The sequence below is a fragment of the Balaenoptera physalus genome (assembly GCF_965194825.1).
Source record: "Balaenoptera physalus genome assembly, chromosome: 3".
Classification (NCBI taxonomy): Eukaryota; Metazoa; Chordata; class Mammalia; order Artiodactyla; family Balaenopteridae; genus Balaenoptera; species Balaenoptera physalus.
The window spans coordinates 75385064-75403663 of record NC_138890.1 but is presented as its reverse complement, the minus strand read 5'-3'; the positions used below and the strand labels follow the sequence as shown (position 1 = coordinate 75403663).

The following is an 18600-nucleotide window of genomic DNA, read 5'->3' as shown; positions in this document are numbered from 1 at the left end:
TGCTTCCATGTCCTGGCTATTGTAAATAGAGCTGCAATGAACATTGTGGTACATGACTCTTTTTGAATTATGGTTTTCTCAGGGTATATGCCCAGTAGTGGGATTGCTGGGTCGTATGGTAGCTCTATTTTTCGTTTTTTAAGGAACCTCCATACTGTTCTCCATAGTGGCTGTATCAATTTACATTCCCACCAGCAGTTCAAGAGGGTTCCCTTTTCTCCACACCCTCTCCAGCATTTATTGTCTGTAGATTTTTTGATGATGGACATTCTGACCGGTGTGAGGCGATACCTCATTGTAGTTTTGATTTGCATTTCTCTAACGATTAATGATGTTGAGCATTCTTTCATGTGTTTGTTGGCAATCTGTATATCTTCTTTGGAGAAATGTCTGTTTAGGTCTTCTGCCCATTTTTGGATTGGTTTGTTTGTTTTTTTGATAGCGAGCTGCATGAGTTGCTTGTATGTTTTGGAGATTAATCCTTTGTCAGTTGCTTCATTTGCAAATATTTTTTCAAATTCTGAGGGTTGTCTTTTGGTCTTGTTTATGGTTTCCTTTGCTGTGCAAAACCTTTTAAATTTCATTAGGTCTCATTTGTTTATTTTTGTTTTTATTTCCATTTCTCTAGGAGCTGGGTCAAAAAGGATCTTGCTGTGATTTATGTCATAGAGTGTTCTGCCTGTGTTTTCCTCTAAGAGTTTGATAGTGTCTGGCCTTACATTTAGGTCTTTAATCCATTTTGAGTTTATTTTTGTGTATAAAAATATGGAACGCTTCATGAATTTGCGTGTCATCCTTGCACAGGGGCCATGCTAATCTTCTCTGTATCGTTCCAATTTTAGTATATGTGCTGTCGAAGTGAGCACGGCTTGACTTTTTGATGTTGCCTGAACTATGTAGTTCTAAAGAATAATTTTGTACTTTTAAAGAATAATTTGATAATAGCAGCAGTGGCTGTTTCTAAAATTAACACTCGTCATAGTAATGTCTTCGAAGAATTAGAAAAACTTCTCTTCATTCTTTATACTGACCCTTCTGGCTTCTTGGTTTATGTCTTGTTTATTGGTTTATTTAGCCCTGTCTCCTAGCTAAGTGGGCTTTGTTGATTCCATATTGTATGAACACTTTATCATACTGTTTGGAGAAAGGTTGTAGGTAATAGTATAAGCCTTTTAAACGTGGGTATATGCATTAAATAATTTCTAAAATTTCTTTTATTCATTAAGTTGCCAGATTAGAGTTTCTCTGACCATGTTTTAAGAATTTAAGAAATTCTACTCTTTCTGTATATCTTATAAGTGTCTTTTTGAGAAAAAAGAAAGAAAATATTGTCAAAACCATGAAAGTTAAGTGAATAAAATAATTAGAACATTACCTATTATATTTTGGTATTAACAAAAATAATGAAGAATACTATACAGGTGAGGTGGTGGTTAGTGTAGACTTATTTCAGCCTAAATAACCAACAGTTTATGTAGCAGCTTCTTAGACTTCCTTTTTCTGTATTAGCTTAATTGCATTTAGAAGACATCTTAAGTATATGTAATATTTCTGTCTCTTTATAGAGGCCTTTCTGTATGGGAATTTCTATAAGTTATGCATTGCTAAACTTTTACTAATTTATATGTGAATATGTATATTGGTACTGTTGGATAGAAGTGTACAAAGTTTTTCTGTTAAATTTGTAGTTTATGGAGAATGTGTGTGTTTAAAGAATGCTATGCATTATCAATATAAGAAGGAAAGGTTAACAGATAGTGGTTTCAATTTGGTTTATATGGTCCAGGTATTAGGATAGTTTATGTTGTGTGGTAATTATACTATTAATATTTTCAGTGATTAATTAATCACACAATAATCTTACATAAAAAACAGACCTTATTTTTGAATAGGGTATAACTAAATGGTGATGAAGGACTTAATTTTCTGAAATACAGCATCATTTTTGTAATTCCTTATGTAATCATAAGAAGTATAAAGCCTTGAAAAATAATATGATTTCATGTTTTATTTTTATTTTTGATTTAAATATAAAGAAGCATATTGTGAGAAGAACAGATTTGTAAGCTTGCAGATTGAGGGTAAAAGTGGTAAGAGAGAATCCATTTTTTCTTAACTGTTTATGCCTAAAGAGGATAGTAACTGAATAGTATATAATATATAATATTTATTCAATATTCCATATATTGTAATAAACATTACTTGTTTGTAGGTGATATTATTTTTAATGTTCTTTGAAATTAAGACTAATTTTTAAATGTGTACATATAGAATTATCACTGAAAGGACTCTTTTCTTCTGTTTTACAGTGGGGTGGCTTTTCCTTTTATTTGGGGTTAATTGCTAGAATATTACTACTAAATGTGGGTGATATGGTGTTTTAATGGAATGACTGTTACCAAGTCTGGAACTCATTGCACCTATTTGTTCATATTAGGGCTTCCTAATCAGACAGAACAGTAATTCTCAAACTTTTGGGTCTCATGATCCTTTTAGACTCCTAAAACTTTTTGAGGATCCCAGAGGGCTTTTGTTATTGTGGGTTATAGCTATTGATATTTACCATATGAGAAATTAAAACAAATATAAAAATATTGCTATATTAATTCATTTTAAAATAACAACAATAGTATTTTAAAATCACAACTGATGCTATTTTCCAAATTTAAAAAAATGTGAGAAAAGTGGCCTTGTTTTACATGTTTTGCACATCTCTTTAATATATGGCTTAATAAAAAACAATGGATTCTGCCTTCAATCCATTGCCATGTCACATTCACATAGCCTCTGGAAAACTTGACTTTCACTTGTGAGAGAATGAGAGTGAAAAAGGTAAATAACATCTTGGTGTTATTATAAAAATAATTTTGATGTCACTGCCCTCCTGAGAGAGTCTCATGGACCACCTACCCCTGTCCCTAAGTGTCTCCAGACCATGTGTTGAGAACTGCTGAGCTAGAAGTATAAACATTTGTTCTAAAGGTTAAGAATGCCTGAAAGCAAAACTTCCTTGGAAAAGAACATAGCCTATGTGATAATTCTGTACTTAGTTATTTCTAATCAGATTTTAGTTTTTCTTTCTTTCTTTTTTTAATGGTCTTAGTTGCTGCAGCACATGGGGTCTTTCGTTGCGGTGTGCAGGCTTCTCTCTAGTTGTGGCACATGGGCTCCGGAGCACATGGGCTCTGTAGTGTGGAACTTGGGCTCTCTATTTGTGGCGTACAGGCTTAGTTGCCCCGCAGCATGTGGGATCTTCGTTCCCCGACCAGGGATCGAACCAGCGTCCCCTACATTGCAAGATGGATTCTTAACCACTGGACCACCAGGGAAGTCCCAGATTTTAGTTTTTCTTGACCAAATCTGTAGAGTTTAAATTTCCTGTTAAGAATGTTAATACTGTTGTTCTAATCCTTCCTACATGAACAATACTGGACCTGAAAATGGAAAGAAACATCATGATAATATTTCTTTTAATAACATGCTTAACTGTTGCCCACCTATAAGGAACTGAAGTACCAAGCAGTATTGAGAGTATTAGACCTCCAAGTGTTATTTTGTGACTTTAATTAATTAATGTTGTTTTGCTACTTAAGTGGAATGCTGAAATATAAAATGAAGTGTTCAATTAAATTAATTTTGGGAGAGTGATGGTGAGATTGTATTTTCATACAATATGTGAATTTTGTATTCTTGCCAATTCTTGAGCTTTTCTTGGGAAAAAATATACTTGACTTGAATATTGGGGATGCTGATAAGCATCACTGAAAATTAGTGGTGTAGCCATCTTGGGTAAGGTAGAGATAAATATTTTTGAGACACTTTGAAACCATTAAAGAAAGGAAGTTTTGGAGAAAATTGAAGCAGTTCTCATTTGTCCCTTTATTGATCTTTTTCTTGGTGTTATTTTAGAAACCCAAAGTTATATTATGTGTATAGCTTGATTGAATATACATGTTAGGTACACAGTAATTCTCTCAACAATGAGTTGGCTTATATGAAATACAGCAGAGCAGATTTACTTATGCTTATATCTCTTCAACTCTGAGAAATTCTGTGTGAATAATTATGAATTTTGAGTCATGCTTAATCGACAAGTTTGAGAAGAGGAGACTTGAAGGTTGGGTAAAAGGAAAAGTTGGCAATTTGGATAGCAGAACTGTGGTAGAAAAATTTGAAATGCAGCCTTAGAAAAGCTCAAACAGTAAGGCAGAGTAAATCTGAGCCCTAGGATTGATCCATTTCTTCTGTTAAGGAGGTATGGTAGGAAGGGAGAGGAAACCAAAATTATTTTATAGGGCGACAGGGTCTGAATAGTACACAGTTGACCTTTGAACAATGTGGGTTTGAACAGTGTGGGTCCACTTATACATGGATTTTTTTCAATAGTAAATACTACAGTACTATACAATATAAGGTTGGTTGAATCTGAGGATCTGGAACCACAGACACAGATGAACTGAAATATGTATATGGAGGGCCGACTATAGGTTATACATGGATTTTTGACTGCATGGAGGGTCAGTGCCCCTAACTCCTGTGTTTTTCAAGGGTCAACTCTACTTTGCTTAATTCTGAGTAGCTCCAAAATGAAGTTAATAGTTAAGAGTAGAAGTAAGGCTCTGTAACTTTAAATATTAGGGAGAGTGTTTGAGAAATACTTGCTCAGTTATAGTTAATACTTGGATTAAATAAATGTGGTCTAAATCTTTTTCCAATTCAAGTTTTTCTTTGTAGTCCCAGAATAATATTTTTAAGTTATGTAAGTTTCAGGTGTGCAGCATTATAATTTGACATCTCTACAGGCATACCTTGTTTCATTGTGCTTTGCTTTATTGTGCTTCACACATGTTTTTTTTTTTTTTTTTTTTTACAAATTGAAAGTTTGTGGCAACCCTACAATGAGCAAGTCTTCGATGTTATTTTTCCAACAGAATCTGCTCACACCTTGTCTCTGTGTCACATTTTGGTAATCTTCACAGTATTTCAAACTTTTCCATCATTATTATATTTGTTATGGTGATCTGTGATCAGTGATCTTTGATGTTACTACTATGACTCACTGAAGGGTCAGATGATGGTTAGCATTTTTATCCATAAAGTGTTTTTAAGGTATTAAGGTATGTACATGGTATTTTTAGACAATGCTACTGTACACTTAATAGACTACAGTATAGTGTAAACATAACTTTTGTATGCACCAGGAAACCAAAAAATTTGTGTGACTTTATTTCGGTATTCTCTTTATTGTGGTGGTCTGGAACTGAACCCAAAATATCCCCTAAATATGCCTGTACACACTACAACGTGATCATCAGCACATTTCTAATTACCATCCATCACCATACAGCTGACGCCCTTTACCCATTTCACCCATTCCCCCCAACTCCCTTTCCCTTTGGTAAACACTAATCTGATCTCTGTATCTATGAGTTTGTTTTTGTTTTATTTTGTTTGTTCATTTGTTTTTTTACGTTCCACACATGAGTGAAATTTTACGGTATTTGTCTTTCTTTGCTTAACTTAGGTCACTTAACAGAAAACTTTCAGGGTCCATCCATATTGTCGCAAACGGCAGGATTGGATTTAATTCTTTTTTGTGGCGGGGTAATTTTCCTTTGTGTATATGTACCTCATTTTCTTTATCCATTCATGCACCCATGGACACTTAGGTTATTTCCATATCTTGGCCATTGTAAATAATGCTGCAATAAACGTAGGGGTTCATATATCTTTTCAAATTGTTTTTGTGTTCTTCAGATAATACCTAGAAGTAGAATAGCTGGGTCACATGGTAGTTCTATTCTTAATTTTTTGAGGAATCTCTATACTGTTTTCCATGGTGGCTGCACCAATTTTCAGTCCCACCAACAGTGTACAAGGGTTTCCTTTTCTCCACATCTTCTCCAATATTTATAATTTTTTTCTTTTTGCTAATAGCCATTCTGACAGGTGTGAGGTGATCTCTCATTGTGGTTTTGATTTGCATTTCCCTCATAATTAGTGATGTTGAACATCTTTTCATGTACCTTTTGGCCATCTGATGCCATCTGTAGCATCAGTTGTGATTTTAAAATACTATTGTTGTTATTTTAAAATGAATTAATATAGCAATTCTAGGCTTTAGAAAAATGTCTATTCATTAAAAAATGTCCATTTTTTAATCACCTTGTTTGTTTTTGAGTTGTATGGGTTCTTTATATATTTTGGATAATAATCTCTTATTGGATTTACAAATATCTTCTCCCATTCAGTAGGTTGCCTTTTCGTTTTGATGATGGTTTCCTTCACTGTGCAGAAACTTTTTAGTTTGATGTAGTCCCATTTGTTCATTTTTGCTTTTGTTTCCCTTGCTTTTGGAATTAGATCCACAAAAATATCTCTAAGACTCATATAAATGAAGTTACCTCCTACGTTTTCTTCTGGGTGTTTTATGGTTTCAGGTCTTACATTCAGGTCTTTAATCCATTTTGAGTTAATTTTTGTGTGTGGTGTGAGATAGTGGTCTAGTTTGATTCTTTTGGCTGTAGCTGTCCAGTCTTCCCAGCACCATTTATTGAAGAGACTATTCTTTCTCCACGTATGTTCTTTGCTCCTATGTTGTCAATTAATTGCCCATATATTTGTGGTTTTATTTCTGGACTCTCAGTTCTGTTCCATTGATCTGTGTGTCTGTTTTTGTGTGAGTTCCATACTGTTTAGATTACTGTATCTTTGTAGTGTACAGTTGACCCTTGAACATTATGGAGGTTAGGGTTGCCACTCTCTATGCAGTTGCAAATTCATGTATAACTTATAGTTGGCCCTTGTATACACAGTTCCTCCATATCCATGGTTCTGCATCCTTGGATTAAACCAACCTCAGATTGTGTAGTACTCTATCTAGTATTTATTATTGAAAAAAATCCGTGGGTAAGTGCAGTTCAAACATGTGCTTTTTAAAGGTTTGCTGTAGTTTGAAATCAGGGAGCATGATAACCTCCAGTTTTGTTCTTCTTTCTCAAGATTGTTTTGGCTATTTGGTGTCTTTTGTGGTTCCATACAAATTTTAAGATTGTTTGTTTTAGTCATGTGAAATATGCCATTGGAATTTTGATAGGGATTGCATTGAATCTATAGATTGCTTTGGGTAGTATAGACATTCTAACAGTATAAATTCTTTCAGTCCATAAGCATGAAATATCTTTCCATTCATTTGTGTCTTCTTCGATTTCTTTCGTCAGTGTCTTGAAGTTTTCAGTGTGTAGGTCTTTCACCTCCTTGGTTAAATTTATTGCTAGGTATTTTATTCTTTTTTATGTAGTGGTAAATGGGATTTTCTTAATTTCTCTTTCTGATAGTTCATTCTTAGTGTATAGAAAAACCACAGACTTAAGTATATTGATTTTGTATCCTGTGACTTTACTGAATTCATTTATTGGTTTGAACAGGTTTTATTTGTGGCATCATTAGAACTTTGTATGTATAGTATCATGTCATCTGCATATAGTGACAGTTTTACTTCATTCTTTCTGATTTGGATCACTTTTATTAATTTTTCTTGCCTAATTGCTACGGCTAGGATTTCCAGTAGTGTGTTGAATAGAAGTGGTGAGAGTGGGTATCCTCTTATTCCTGATCATCATTGAGTATGATGTTAGCTGTGGCTTTGTCATATATGGCCTTTATTAGGTTGAGGTATGTTCACTCCATACCCACTTGGTTGAGAATTTTTATGATAAATGGATGTTGAATTTTGTCAAATGCTTTTTCTGCATCTATTGAGATGATCATGTGATTTTTATCCTTCATTTTGTTAATATATGGTATCATGTTGATTGATTTGCAGATGTTGAACATTCTTGCATCCTTGGAATAAATCCCACTTGATCATGGTGTATGATTCTTTTAATGTATTGCTTGATTTGGTTTGCTCATATTTTGTTGAGGGTTTTTACATCTTTGTTCATCAAGGATGTTGGCCTGTAATTTCCTTTTATGGTGTCCTTGTCTGGTTTTGGTATCAGGGTAATGCTGGCTTCATAAGATGTGTTTGGAAGGTTTTCTTCCTCTTTAATTTTTTGGAAGAGTTTGAGAAGGAGTTTGACAAGGATTGGTATTCTTTGAATGTTTTATATAATTTGCCAGTGAAGCCATCTGATCCTAGACTTCTGTTTGTTGGGAGCTTTTGATTACAGTTTCAGTCTCCTTACTAGTAATTGTTCTACTCAAATTTTCTATTTCTTCATGATTCAGTCTTGGAAGCTTGGATGTTTCTAGGAATTTTCCATTTTTTCTAGGTTGTCTAATTTGTTGGCGTATAATTGTTCATAGTAATCCCTTATGATATTTTGTATTTCTGTGGTATCAGTTGTAATTTCTCCTCTTTCATTCTGATTTTATTTGTTTGAGTCCCCTCTTTTTCTTTTTTTTGGGGGGTTAGTCTAGCTAAAGATTTGTCAATTTTGGTTATCTTTTCAAAGAACTAGCTCTTAGTTTCATTGATCTTTTCTGTTGTTTTTTAAATGTCCATTTCATTTATTTCTGCTCAGATCTTTATTATATCCTTTCTTCGAATGTGGAGCTTCATTTATTCTTTTTATGTTTCCTTTATGTGTAAATTTAGATTATTTATTTTGGATTTGTCTCGTTTCTTGAGGTAGGCCTATATTGCTATGGTCTTTCTTCTTTGAACCGCTTTTGCTGCATCTCATGGATTTTGGTACGTTGTATCTCTGCTTTCATTTGTGTCTAGGTATTTTTTTGATTTCTTTAGTGACCTATTGGTTGTTTGGTAGCATGTTGTTTGATTTCCACGTTTCTGTGGTTTTTACTGTTTTCTTTTTGTGATTGATATTTAGTTTCATAGTATTGTGGCCAGAGAATATGCTTGATATGATTTCAGCCTTTCTGAATTTATATTGAGACTTTTTTTGTGACCTAATATATGATCTATCCTGGAGAATGTTTCATGTGCACTTGAGAAGAATGTATATTTTGGTGCTTTTGGATGGAATGTTCTATATGTTAAGTCCACGTGATCTAATATGTGATTTAAGTTTGATGTTTTCTTTTTAATTTTTTTTCTGGATGATCTATCCATTGATGTAAGTAGGGTGTTAAAGTCCTCTGTTATTATTGTTTTGCTTTCAATTTCTCCCTTTAAGTCTGTTAATATTTATGTTGTATCTTAGTGCTCCTCTACTGGATGCATATACATTTATAAATGTTATATCTTCTTGCTGGATTGACACCTTCATCATTATGTTTGCCCTTCTTTGTCTTTTAATATAGTCTTTGTTTTAAAGTCTGTTCTGTCTGATATGAGTATAGCTACTCCAGCTTTCTTTTTATTTACATTTGCATTGAAATTTTTTCCATTCCTTCACTTTCAGTCTGTGTGAGTCCTTTCTCCTGAAGTAAGTCTTGTGTAGGCAGCATACAGATGGATCTGGTTTTTTTTTTTTTTTTTTTTTTAATTCAAACAGTCCCTCACTGTCTTTTTCTTGGCTATTTTAGTCCATTTGAAGTAGTTATTGATAAGTATGTACTTGTCATTTTGTTAATTGTTTTCTGGTTGTTTTTGTAGTTCCTCTCTGTTCCTTTCTTCTCTTTCCCTCTTCCTTTGTGTTTTGGTGGTTTTCTTCAGTGTTATATTTAAAATTCTTTCCATTTTCTTTTGTGTATTTACTGTAAGTTTTTTTCCCTGTGGTTACTGTGAGGTTCATATATAACATCCTATGTAAGTAGTAGCCTGTTTTAAGCTGGTAGCAAATTAAATTTGAACACATTCCAAAGCTTTATCTTTTTACTACTCCAGCCCCCTGCCCCAATGTTTTATACTTTAGATGACACATTTTACTTCTTTATTTTATGCATCCCTTAACTAACAATTGGAATTTAATTTAAATTTACTACTTCTTGTCTTTAAACCATCATGTTTGCTTTATAAGTGATTGATCCACTACCTTTATTATATATTTACCTTTTCCAGAAAGATGTTTTACTTGCATATGTTTTCTTATTATTAATTAGTACTTTTTCTTTTCAGCTTGAGAAATCTCTTAAATATTTCTTGTAGGGCCAGTTTTGTGGTGATGAACTCTTAAAAGCTTTTGTTTATCTGGGAAATTCTTGATCCCTTCTTCAATTCTGAATGATAAATTTGCTAGGTGGAGAATTCTTTGTTGGGAGTTTTTTTCCTTTTAGCACTTTGAATAGGTTATGCCACTCACTCCCGGCCTGTAAAGTTTCTGCTGAAAAATCTGTTGAGAGTCTTACGGAGTTTACTTTGTATGTAACAAGTTGGTTTTCTCTCACTGCTTTTAGGATCCCCTCTTTATCCTTAACTTATACCATTTTAATTATAATGTGTCTTGGTGTATGTCTATTTGGGTTAATCTTTTTTGGAACTCTCTGGGATTCCTGGACCTGGATATTTGTTTCCTTCCCCAGATTAGAGAAATTTTTGGCCATATTTCTTCAGATAGTTTTTCTGGCCCCTTTTCTCTCTCTTCTTCTTCTGAGATCCATATAATGCAAATGTTATTTTGCTTGATGCTGTCTCAATGGTTTCTTAAATTAATTTCACTTTTTAAAATTCTCCTTTTCATTTTGCTTCTCTGTCTGGATGAGTTCAGTTGTTTTGTCTTGCAGCTCACTGATTCATTACTTCACCCAGTCTACTGTTGAACTCCTCTAGTATATTTTTCAATTGAAATATTTCAATTGAAATATTTACCAACCTCTTTGGTACTTTCCTATATTTCAATCCCTGTTGAAGCTCTCACTGTGTTCATCCATTCTCCTCCTGAGTTCGGTGAACATCTTTATGACCAAGAAGCAACAAACTAAAGAGTGGAAATGGGTTATTAAGAGATTGCTAAATTAAGAGCATAAAAGTTAGCACTTTCAGTGGAATAGAGGGGGGAAAGAGCATTGTAGAAATATTTTTTAAAACTTAGTAGCTGAGAGCTGTTGGTAAGTCTTAATTGCATCTCTAGGCTCTTGATGTATATAGCATACTAAAATCAGTATTTCAGAGTTGAATAAATGTTAAGAGTCTCTCATCCACTATTTCTAAGCCTTTTATCTGTTTTTACTCATAATGGGGGTAGATATGACTCAAATATGATATGAGTGGCTCTAGTAAGAGTGGCTTATGCTAAGATAATGATTCTCAGTGGCAGGGGGAAGTGTGTGTGTGTGTGTGTGTGTGTGTGTGTGTGTGTGTGTGGTGTGGTACTGGGTGGTGATGTGTACACATGGGGGTGTATGAGAATCTATATTTTGGGGGAGGGGACCATGTACACAATTTGAACTTGTCTCCTTCCCCTACCCCTATCATGATTATATTATCTTACCTTCCTATCTTCAGCTGTTCTGCTGCCTTTCTCATACTCACATTTTAGAAAAACTGGTCTTATCTAAACTACTAATATAGGTAAACTGAAGTCTGTTTGAGAGGTTGAATAGTTAGTATTAAGCCAAACTAAGAACCTAGTTATCCTGGCTTCTAGTTCAATGTTTTGTTTTGCCCATGCAATAATTATTATGCAAAATGATAAAATAAACAACAGAGTGAAATTATGTTTTCCATACTCTTTATTTTAAAAAGGATGGGAAGGTTTTAGTATATTTTAGAAAGTTTTTTTCCTTTCTAAAATCATTACACAAAACAAAACAAAAAATACTTGTAAGTAAAACTGAGACATTTAAGATGGAAGTTGTTCATTTCCTCATAACAAATAAATAGATACAATGTTAAGATAAAATGACCCCCTATTATATGTTAGTTTATTGGGAGTCTGTTAGTTTTAAAAATGAAATACAGGTGATTTCTGTGTATTTAGACTTTATATTTGGAGTTTGTATTATTTTGTGTTGTTGCATAATGACTTATTTAGTAATTAGTGACATAGAATAAGAGAATTTATTATCTCCCAATTTCTATTGGTCGTGAGTCCAGGCATAGCTTAGCTTTGTCCTTTGTTGAGGGTCTTTCCAGGCTTAAATCAAGGTGTAAGCTTGGACTGCAATCTTTTCTGAGCCTCTGAGTCCTTTTCCAAGCTCACTGGTTATTTCTAGAATTCAGTTCCTCATGGCTGTGTGATGAGGCTCTCAGTTCCTAGGGCCTGCCCACCATTCCCTGGCATGTGGCCCTCTTCCACAACATAGTAGTTTGTGTCTTTAAGGTCAACAGGAGAACTACTCTGCTGCTTTGATTATCTCTGACTTCTAGACTTGCTTTTTAAACATCTTACCTGATAAAGTCATGCCCAACAGAATAATCTCCCTTTTGATTAATTTAACCTCCACTAACAGGGATCTTAATTTTGTTACCTTTACCGTATAACATAATCTAATGACAAGAGTGAAGTCTGGGAATCTTGCCCACACTTGGGGGAAAGGATTATACGGGTTGTGTACACCAGAGGATGGCAGTCTTGGGGGTTGAACTTAGCATTATGTCTACCACAGGGTTAAGAAAGAGTGCAGTAACTCCTTTGTTCAATAAAAATAAGATCTTTCCTATGTGCCAAGCATTTCTGTAGGCCATGGAAATACAAGGCTCAAGGGCACAGTTCCTTTCTATAGTGAGGTTGGTGGAGACCAACAATGAAGCACTGTTTATAATGTACTTCAGTAATGCAGGTTCAGTAGAAGTGTAACCAGGCTACTCTGTGAACATGAAGGAGAAGGTATAGGGAGGGAGGAGGCTGGGTCAGGAGAAGTTTATTGTTTGTATGGAAAAAATAAAAATACTGCTGCAGTTCTTGAAGCTACAAAATTATTAAAATATTGTTTATTGTTACTCTTTTCCTCCAGATGGTATACCTCAAGTTTACTATTTTGGCCCTTGTGGGAAATACAACGCTATGGTGCTGGAACTGCTGGGACCTAGTTTGGAAGATTTGTTTGATTTGTGTGACAGAACATTTTCTCTTAAAACGGTTCTCATGATAGCTATCCAACTGGTAAGTAAAGCAGGATGTTTTGAAGCTGTTTGAACAATTGTGTGGTTCGTTTGGTCACTAATTTACACTGAAAGTTTAAAGTTTTGTGACATTATCTTCCACAGCATTTGACCTAATAAAAATGTCTGCTTTTCATATCATTGTCCTTTTAGGATGACTGTAACTTAAAGTAACTGAATCAGGTGTATTTTATTTGTATGAAAAAATTAATATCTTACTACTTTAAGGTCAGAATGCTCAGTTTGAGAATTAAGTTGTTTCCAGCACTCTTTTCATGTCGAAAATGAATACTTAGAGAAGAGAACCCTCAGAAACATGGGTTTTTAATCTTGGTAATAAATTAAAATGGCCTAGAAAAAGAAGAAACAAACTAATGAGAAAGTCGTATAAATCATTTAAATTTCAGGGAGCCTATGGGGAAATAACTTAGAGGATAATTTTAAGACAGTTTTGAAATAAATGCCAATAAGTGTATGCTGCAGAAGTCTTAAAATTGTTTTTATCTATTGACTCATTACTTCTACTTCTATAGATTTATCCAATGGAAGTATTCAGATGTACTTAAAGCTTTTTGTGCAAAGACGTCTATAATAAAGTGGGAAACAACCCGAATGCACAGAAATAACAGTGTTAGTTGGATAAATTATTAATAGCCGTAAAATAATATGCAGCCACTAAAAAGTATACATTAAAAGAATGTTTCATGACCTGGAAAATGCGCATAATATATTGTTAATGAGAAGTATAGGTCATAGAATAGTATATGTTATATGATCCAAAATTTGTTAACAAACTAAAATGGCTTGAGTGACTGTGTTCACTTACATTGCATTGTCAACCATGAATATCATTAAATGAAGCACTTTTATTTTTTGTAATGTTCTATTTTCTGACAGTTTATACAATGGACATTATTTGAGAATGTGTAAAGCAATGAATAAAAATGTATTATATTATTATTAGAGTTGTATTCCAAAGTTTTCTAGTCTCAATATCTTTTTAAATGTTTAATACCTAAGGAAAAAAGTAAACAAGTTATAAAAAAGATAACAAAGCGCTCTGTTAATTCTTTTTATTTAACAGTTTAGATTCTTTAAGTTTCTTTAGTGTAATTGTAAAACTTTCTCCATTATTGAACTGATAAGGAAGAATAAATTGCAACTTTGTGAATATATCTGTTTATATTTTTGAGTTCAAGATTTTGTACTAGTAAAGCTTTTTAATTCTATAAGGTAGCATCATCTGAAAGTGTTGATTGAATCAGGCTTCCTGATAAGAAAGGAATTCATAAAATTCAAGCACTTTCCTTTATAAGTGACCAAAATAGTAAAAAGCAAAGATATTTAATCATAATTGGACATATATTTAAGAAACTATAGAGTGATATCATGTTGCTTTTAAAGGGTTGAAACAATTTCTGATTTTTTCTTCTTAATGTTGTTTTCATTGTAAAAATTGTCTTGCCTCTATCATACTATTTTATGCTAGTCAAAGCCTAAAATAAAATGTATCTTTTTTTTTTTTGAATCAAGATTTCTCGCATGGAGTATGTCCATTCAAAGAACTTGATATACAGAGATGTAAAGCCTGAGAACTTCTTAATAGGACGACCAGGAAACAAAACCCAGCAAGTTATTCATATTATAGATTTTGGTTTGGCAAAGGAATATATTGATCCAGAGACAAAGAAACACATACCATACAGAGAACATAAGAGCCTTACAGGAACAGCTAGATACATGAGCATAAACACACATTTAGGAAAAGGTATGTGTACCTTTTGTAAGTATGGAAGTTTGAACTCAGTACGCTAATAGTGTGGGTTTTTATTCGTTATTATGGTTCAGTTTTTGCAGGTTACAATCGCTTGTATTGTAATTCTTATTTTACACATCTAACTAGAGTTTACTTTCATTTACATTTAATAAGTCTTTTAAAGTAAGTGGCTTTAAAATAAATGAATGACAGATATCCTTATATTCACTATATCTTTTTTATTTTACTTGAAATGTTCAACTTTGATACACTTAAGGTGATCCATTTGATTATTTCTATTAAAGAATGTGATAGAGTACTTAATTTTAACTGAATTTAATGTATGTAAAGATTTTTGATTGAGACTATAACTCTTTGATACAGCTGGCCAGGGTGGTAGCCACCTGCCTAATACATTGAATACTGAGAATACGTATCTTACAGGTACTGTTTACTTTGTACTAGCTATTATTCAACCTTTTTAAGAGGGTTCCTTATTTGTAAAAAGGGTAAAATATCAACTGCACAGGGTTTCTTATAGATTTTTTTTTTTCCTGGTCCAGGATCCCATCCAGGATCACATATTTCACCTAATCATCCTATCTCTTTAGTTTCCTTTCATCTGGGACAGTTCCTTGCCTTCTTTATGGTTAATGAACTTAATATTTTTGTAGAGTACGGGTTGTTTTGTAGCATGTCCTGTGTTTGAAGCTGTCTGATATTTCATAATGATTATATTTGGGTATCCAGTTTTAGCACAAGTATCATAGAAGTGATGTGTTCTCAGTGCATCATGTCAGAAGGCACATGTCACTTGGTTCCAAGTAGCTTTGATCACTTGCTTAGGGTAGTGACTGCTAAGTTTCTCCACTTAAAAATTTCTTATTTTCCCTTTGTAGTTAGAAAATATTTTCTAAGTCAGTTTTTGAGATTATGTAAATATGTTGTTTCTCATCAAATTTTTACCAACTAGATTTAATATCAATTGATGATTTTCTGACTCCATCGTTCCTTATGAATTTACTAGTTTCATTCTAGTGTAGGCAAAAGCTTTCCCTTATTTATTAACTTACACCAGTATGGACTCATGGACTCATGGATTCTTAATTGGGTGTATTATAGTCCATTACTATCATTATTTATTTTGATGCTCAGATTGTCCCAGATTTGGCTACTGGTTGCTCCGTCAAGCTGGTTCGGCTGTTCCTTTGGCATGTTCTCATGATTCTTTGAAAACTTCTCTCTTTTCTTGTGCAACAAGTTGTTCCAGGCTCATCTTATAGTTTCTTGGCTCTAGCCCAGATACAACATTTTTCTAAGAAGCCCTGGTTCCTTTTATTGGATAATGGTATGTAGAAACCAAGATTTTGGAACACTAGGTGTATTTATTGCTCCTAGTATGTTATTGTTTCTAAGGCCTTTCTGTAGCAGAACTAGGAAATGTGTATATGTCTGTGTGTGTGAATATACACATATATACTCATTTGTGTGTATATACAACACACATTTATGTACACGTACAAATATGCCTACACATGTGTATGCACTTCTATGCATATGTTAATATCTATCTATTAAAAACTATGAGTTTATACGGACACTTCTAATTTCAGTCTAACAGCACAAAGTAGGGTCCCCTCCTTTTCATACTTGTAATTCCCTTCCCTTTTCTATATTTATATCTTCCTTTGCCAACATTGAGAAATCTGGCTACCACTACTCTAGTATATTTACTCATTTTTAGAAGCCTAGGATACTCAGAATGTAGTTTCAGAATTGGTAGCTGATAACACTGTGTTAATGCAAGCTTACTAGAATTACGATGTTTGTAATTCTTATTTTATTGAAGAGTCCTTTTTAAAATTGACTCAGGTAGGACTTCCATGGTGTTACAGTGGTTAGGGATCCGCCTGCCAGTGCAGGGGACAGAGGTTCGAGCCCTGGTCTGGGAAGATCCCACGTGCCGCGGAGCAACTAAGCCCGTGCGCCACAGCTACTGAGCCTGCTCTCTAGAGCCCACAAGCCACAACTACTGAGCCTGCGTGCCACAACTACTGAAGCCCACGCACCTAGAGCCCGTGCTCCACAACAAGAGAAGCCACTGCAATGAGAAGCCCGTGCACCTCAATGAAGAGTAGCCCTCGCTTGCCGCAACTAGAGAAAGCCTGCGTACAGCAATGAAGACCCAATACAGCCAAAAATATAAATAAAGAAATAAAATTGACTCAAGTAAAATATACATTGAGTAAAGTACACAACGTTTGAGTGTATAACTTATGAGTATTAATAAATGTATACACCTATATAACCCACAAGTCTACCAAGATTTAGAACACTATTCATCACTCCTTAGACTTCCCTCTTGCTGTTCCTCGGTCAGTCTACAAAAGCAACTGTTGATCTGATTTCTATCACCATAGGTTAGTTTTGCTGACTCTAATTCTCATAAATGAAATCATATGACTTCTTTTGTTCAGTCTAATATGTATGAGATTCATCTAAGTTGATTAGGGTTTGTTCCTATGCAACGGAGTAGTATTCCATTACATAAATATGAATATACCACAAATTGTTTATCCATCCTAACGTTGATGAGCATTTTGATTATTAACAGTATTTTGCTATTATGAATAAAACTGCTGTGGCATCCTTGCAAATCTTCCAGCACACATATGTTTTCAGTTCTTTTGGGTAAATACCTAAGATTGGAATTGTTGGGTCATATTGTAGGTATTAACTTTATAGGAACCTGTCAATCAGTTCCCCAAAACATTCATACCATTTTCTGTTTCTACCAGCAGTGAATGAGAGTTCTGTTTGTTTCACATTCTTGACAACATTTGGTGTTGTCAGTCTTTTTCATTCTAGCCATTCTGGTGAATTTGTGTAGTGGTATTGTATTTTACTGTGACTAATGATTGTGAGCGCTTTTCGTGTGCTTATTGACCACTTGTATGTCTTCTTTTGTGTTGTGCACATTGTTTTATTGTTGATTTGTAGGAATTCTTTATATATTCTGGGTATAAGTCCTTTGGCAAATACATGCTCTGTGGACATTGTCTTCTAGTCTGTGGCTTGTCTAGTCATTTTCCTAGTGTTGACAATTGATGAGCAGAAGTTGTAAATATTTACGAAGTCTAATTTATCAAATTTTTCTTTTATGATTACTACTTTTTAAATCCTAAGAAATCTTTACCCCTTGTAATGAGAACATTTTGTGTTTTCTTCTGCCATCTAGAATTCATTTTTTTGTATGGTGTGAGATAGGGATTGAGATATTCTTTTTATGATATCATATTCTTTCCCATCAAATTACTTTTGTGTGTTCCTAAAAAAATCAGTTCTAGGTTGTGTTTACAATAGGTTATTCCTAAGTCTTAAGCCATGGTCGGTTTTTATATCACAGGAAGTCTAATAACTTAATTTTCTGCTTTTAGATTCTATATCTAACATCTCACTTACAAGGGAGAATAGACAGGAATGTAAACTGATCAGTACTTATCCACTGTCACTGCTCAGATGTACCTTACAGTACAATCACAATTTGTCCAGAACCTTAGAAGTCATCTAATCCAACCTCTAACTCCTAGTCTTAGCTTCTTCTCTAACCATTCTCCCCAGACCTATCTGCTGCCCACTGTGTTTCCCTGCTTCTGCATCTCAATCAGAACTGAACAGCACTTGGCATCTTCCCCTGATGGCTTACCTGATAGTAGGCTCATGGTATTTTTTCAGGTGTTTGAAATACCTGAAAATGTAGGTTTGCCTTTCTTTAAGAAAAGTCAGTAGTATTTACATTTCAGGTGGCATTTGGGCAAGTGCGTTTCAATAGCAAACTTTCCTGATAGATTTAAAATATGATTGGGTAGATATACAACTTTCAGGATTGTCT

At 34.0% G+C, this 18600-nt stretch overlaps 1 protein-coding gene across 9 annotated transcripts in view; it reads left to right on the top strand.

The window, feature by feature from the left end:
- Window positions 1-18600, top strand: part of CSNK1G3 (casein kinase 1 gamma 3) — a 127750-nt gene that overhangs the window by 64580 nt on the left and 44570 nt on the right. For all 9 annotated transcript variants that reach the window (XM_082457899.1, XM_082457898.1, XM_082457897.1 and 6 more), the window contains exons 5-6: window positions 12805-12953; window positions 14486-14720. In XM_082457899.1, coding sequence (XP_082314025.1) covers window positions 12805-12953; window positions 14486-14720 — 384 coding nt within the window. The remainder of the gene's footprint in view (window positions 1-12804; window positions 12954-14485; window positions 14721-18600) is intronic.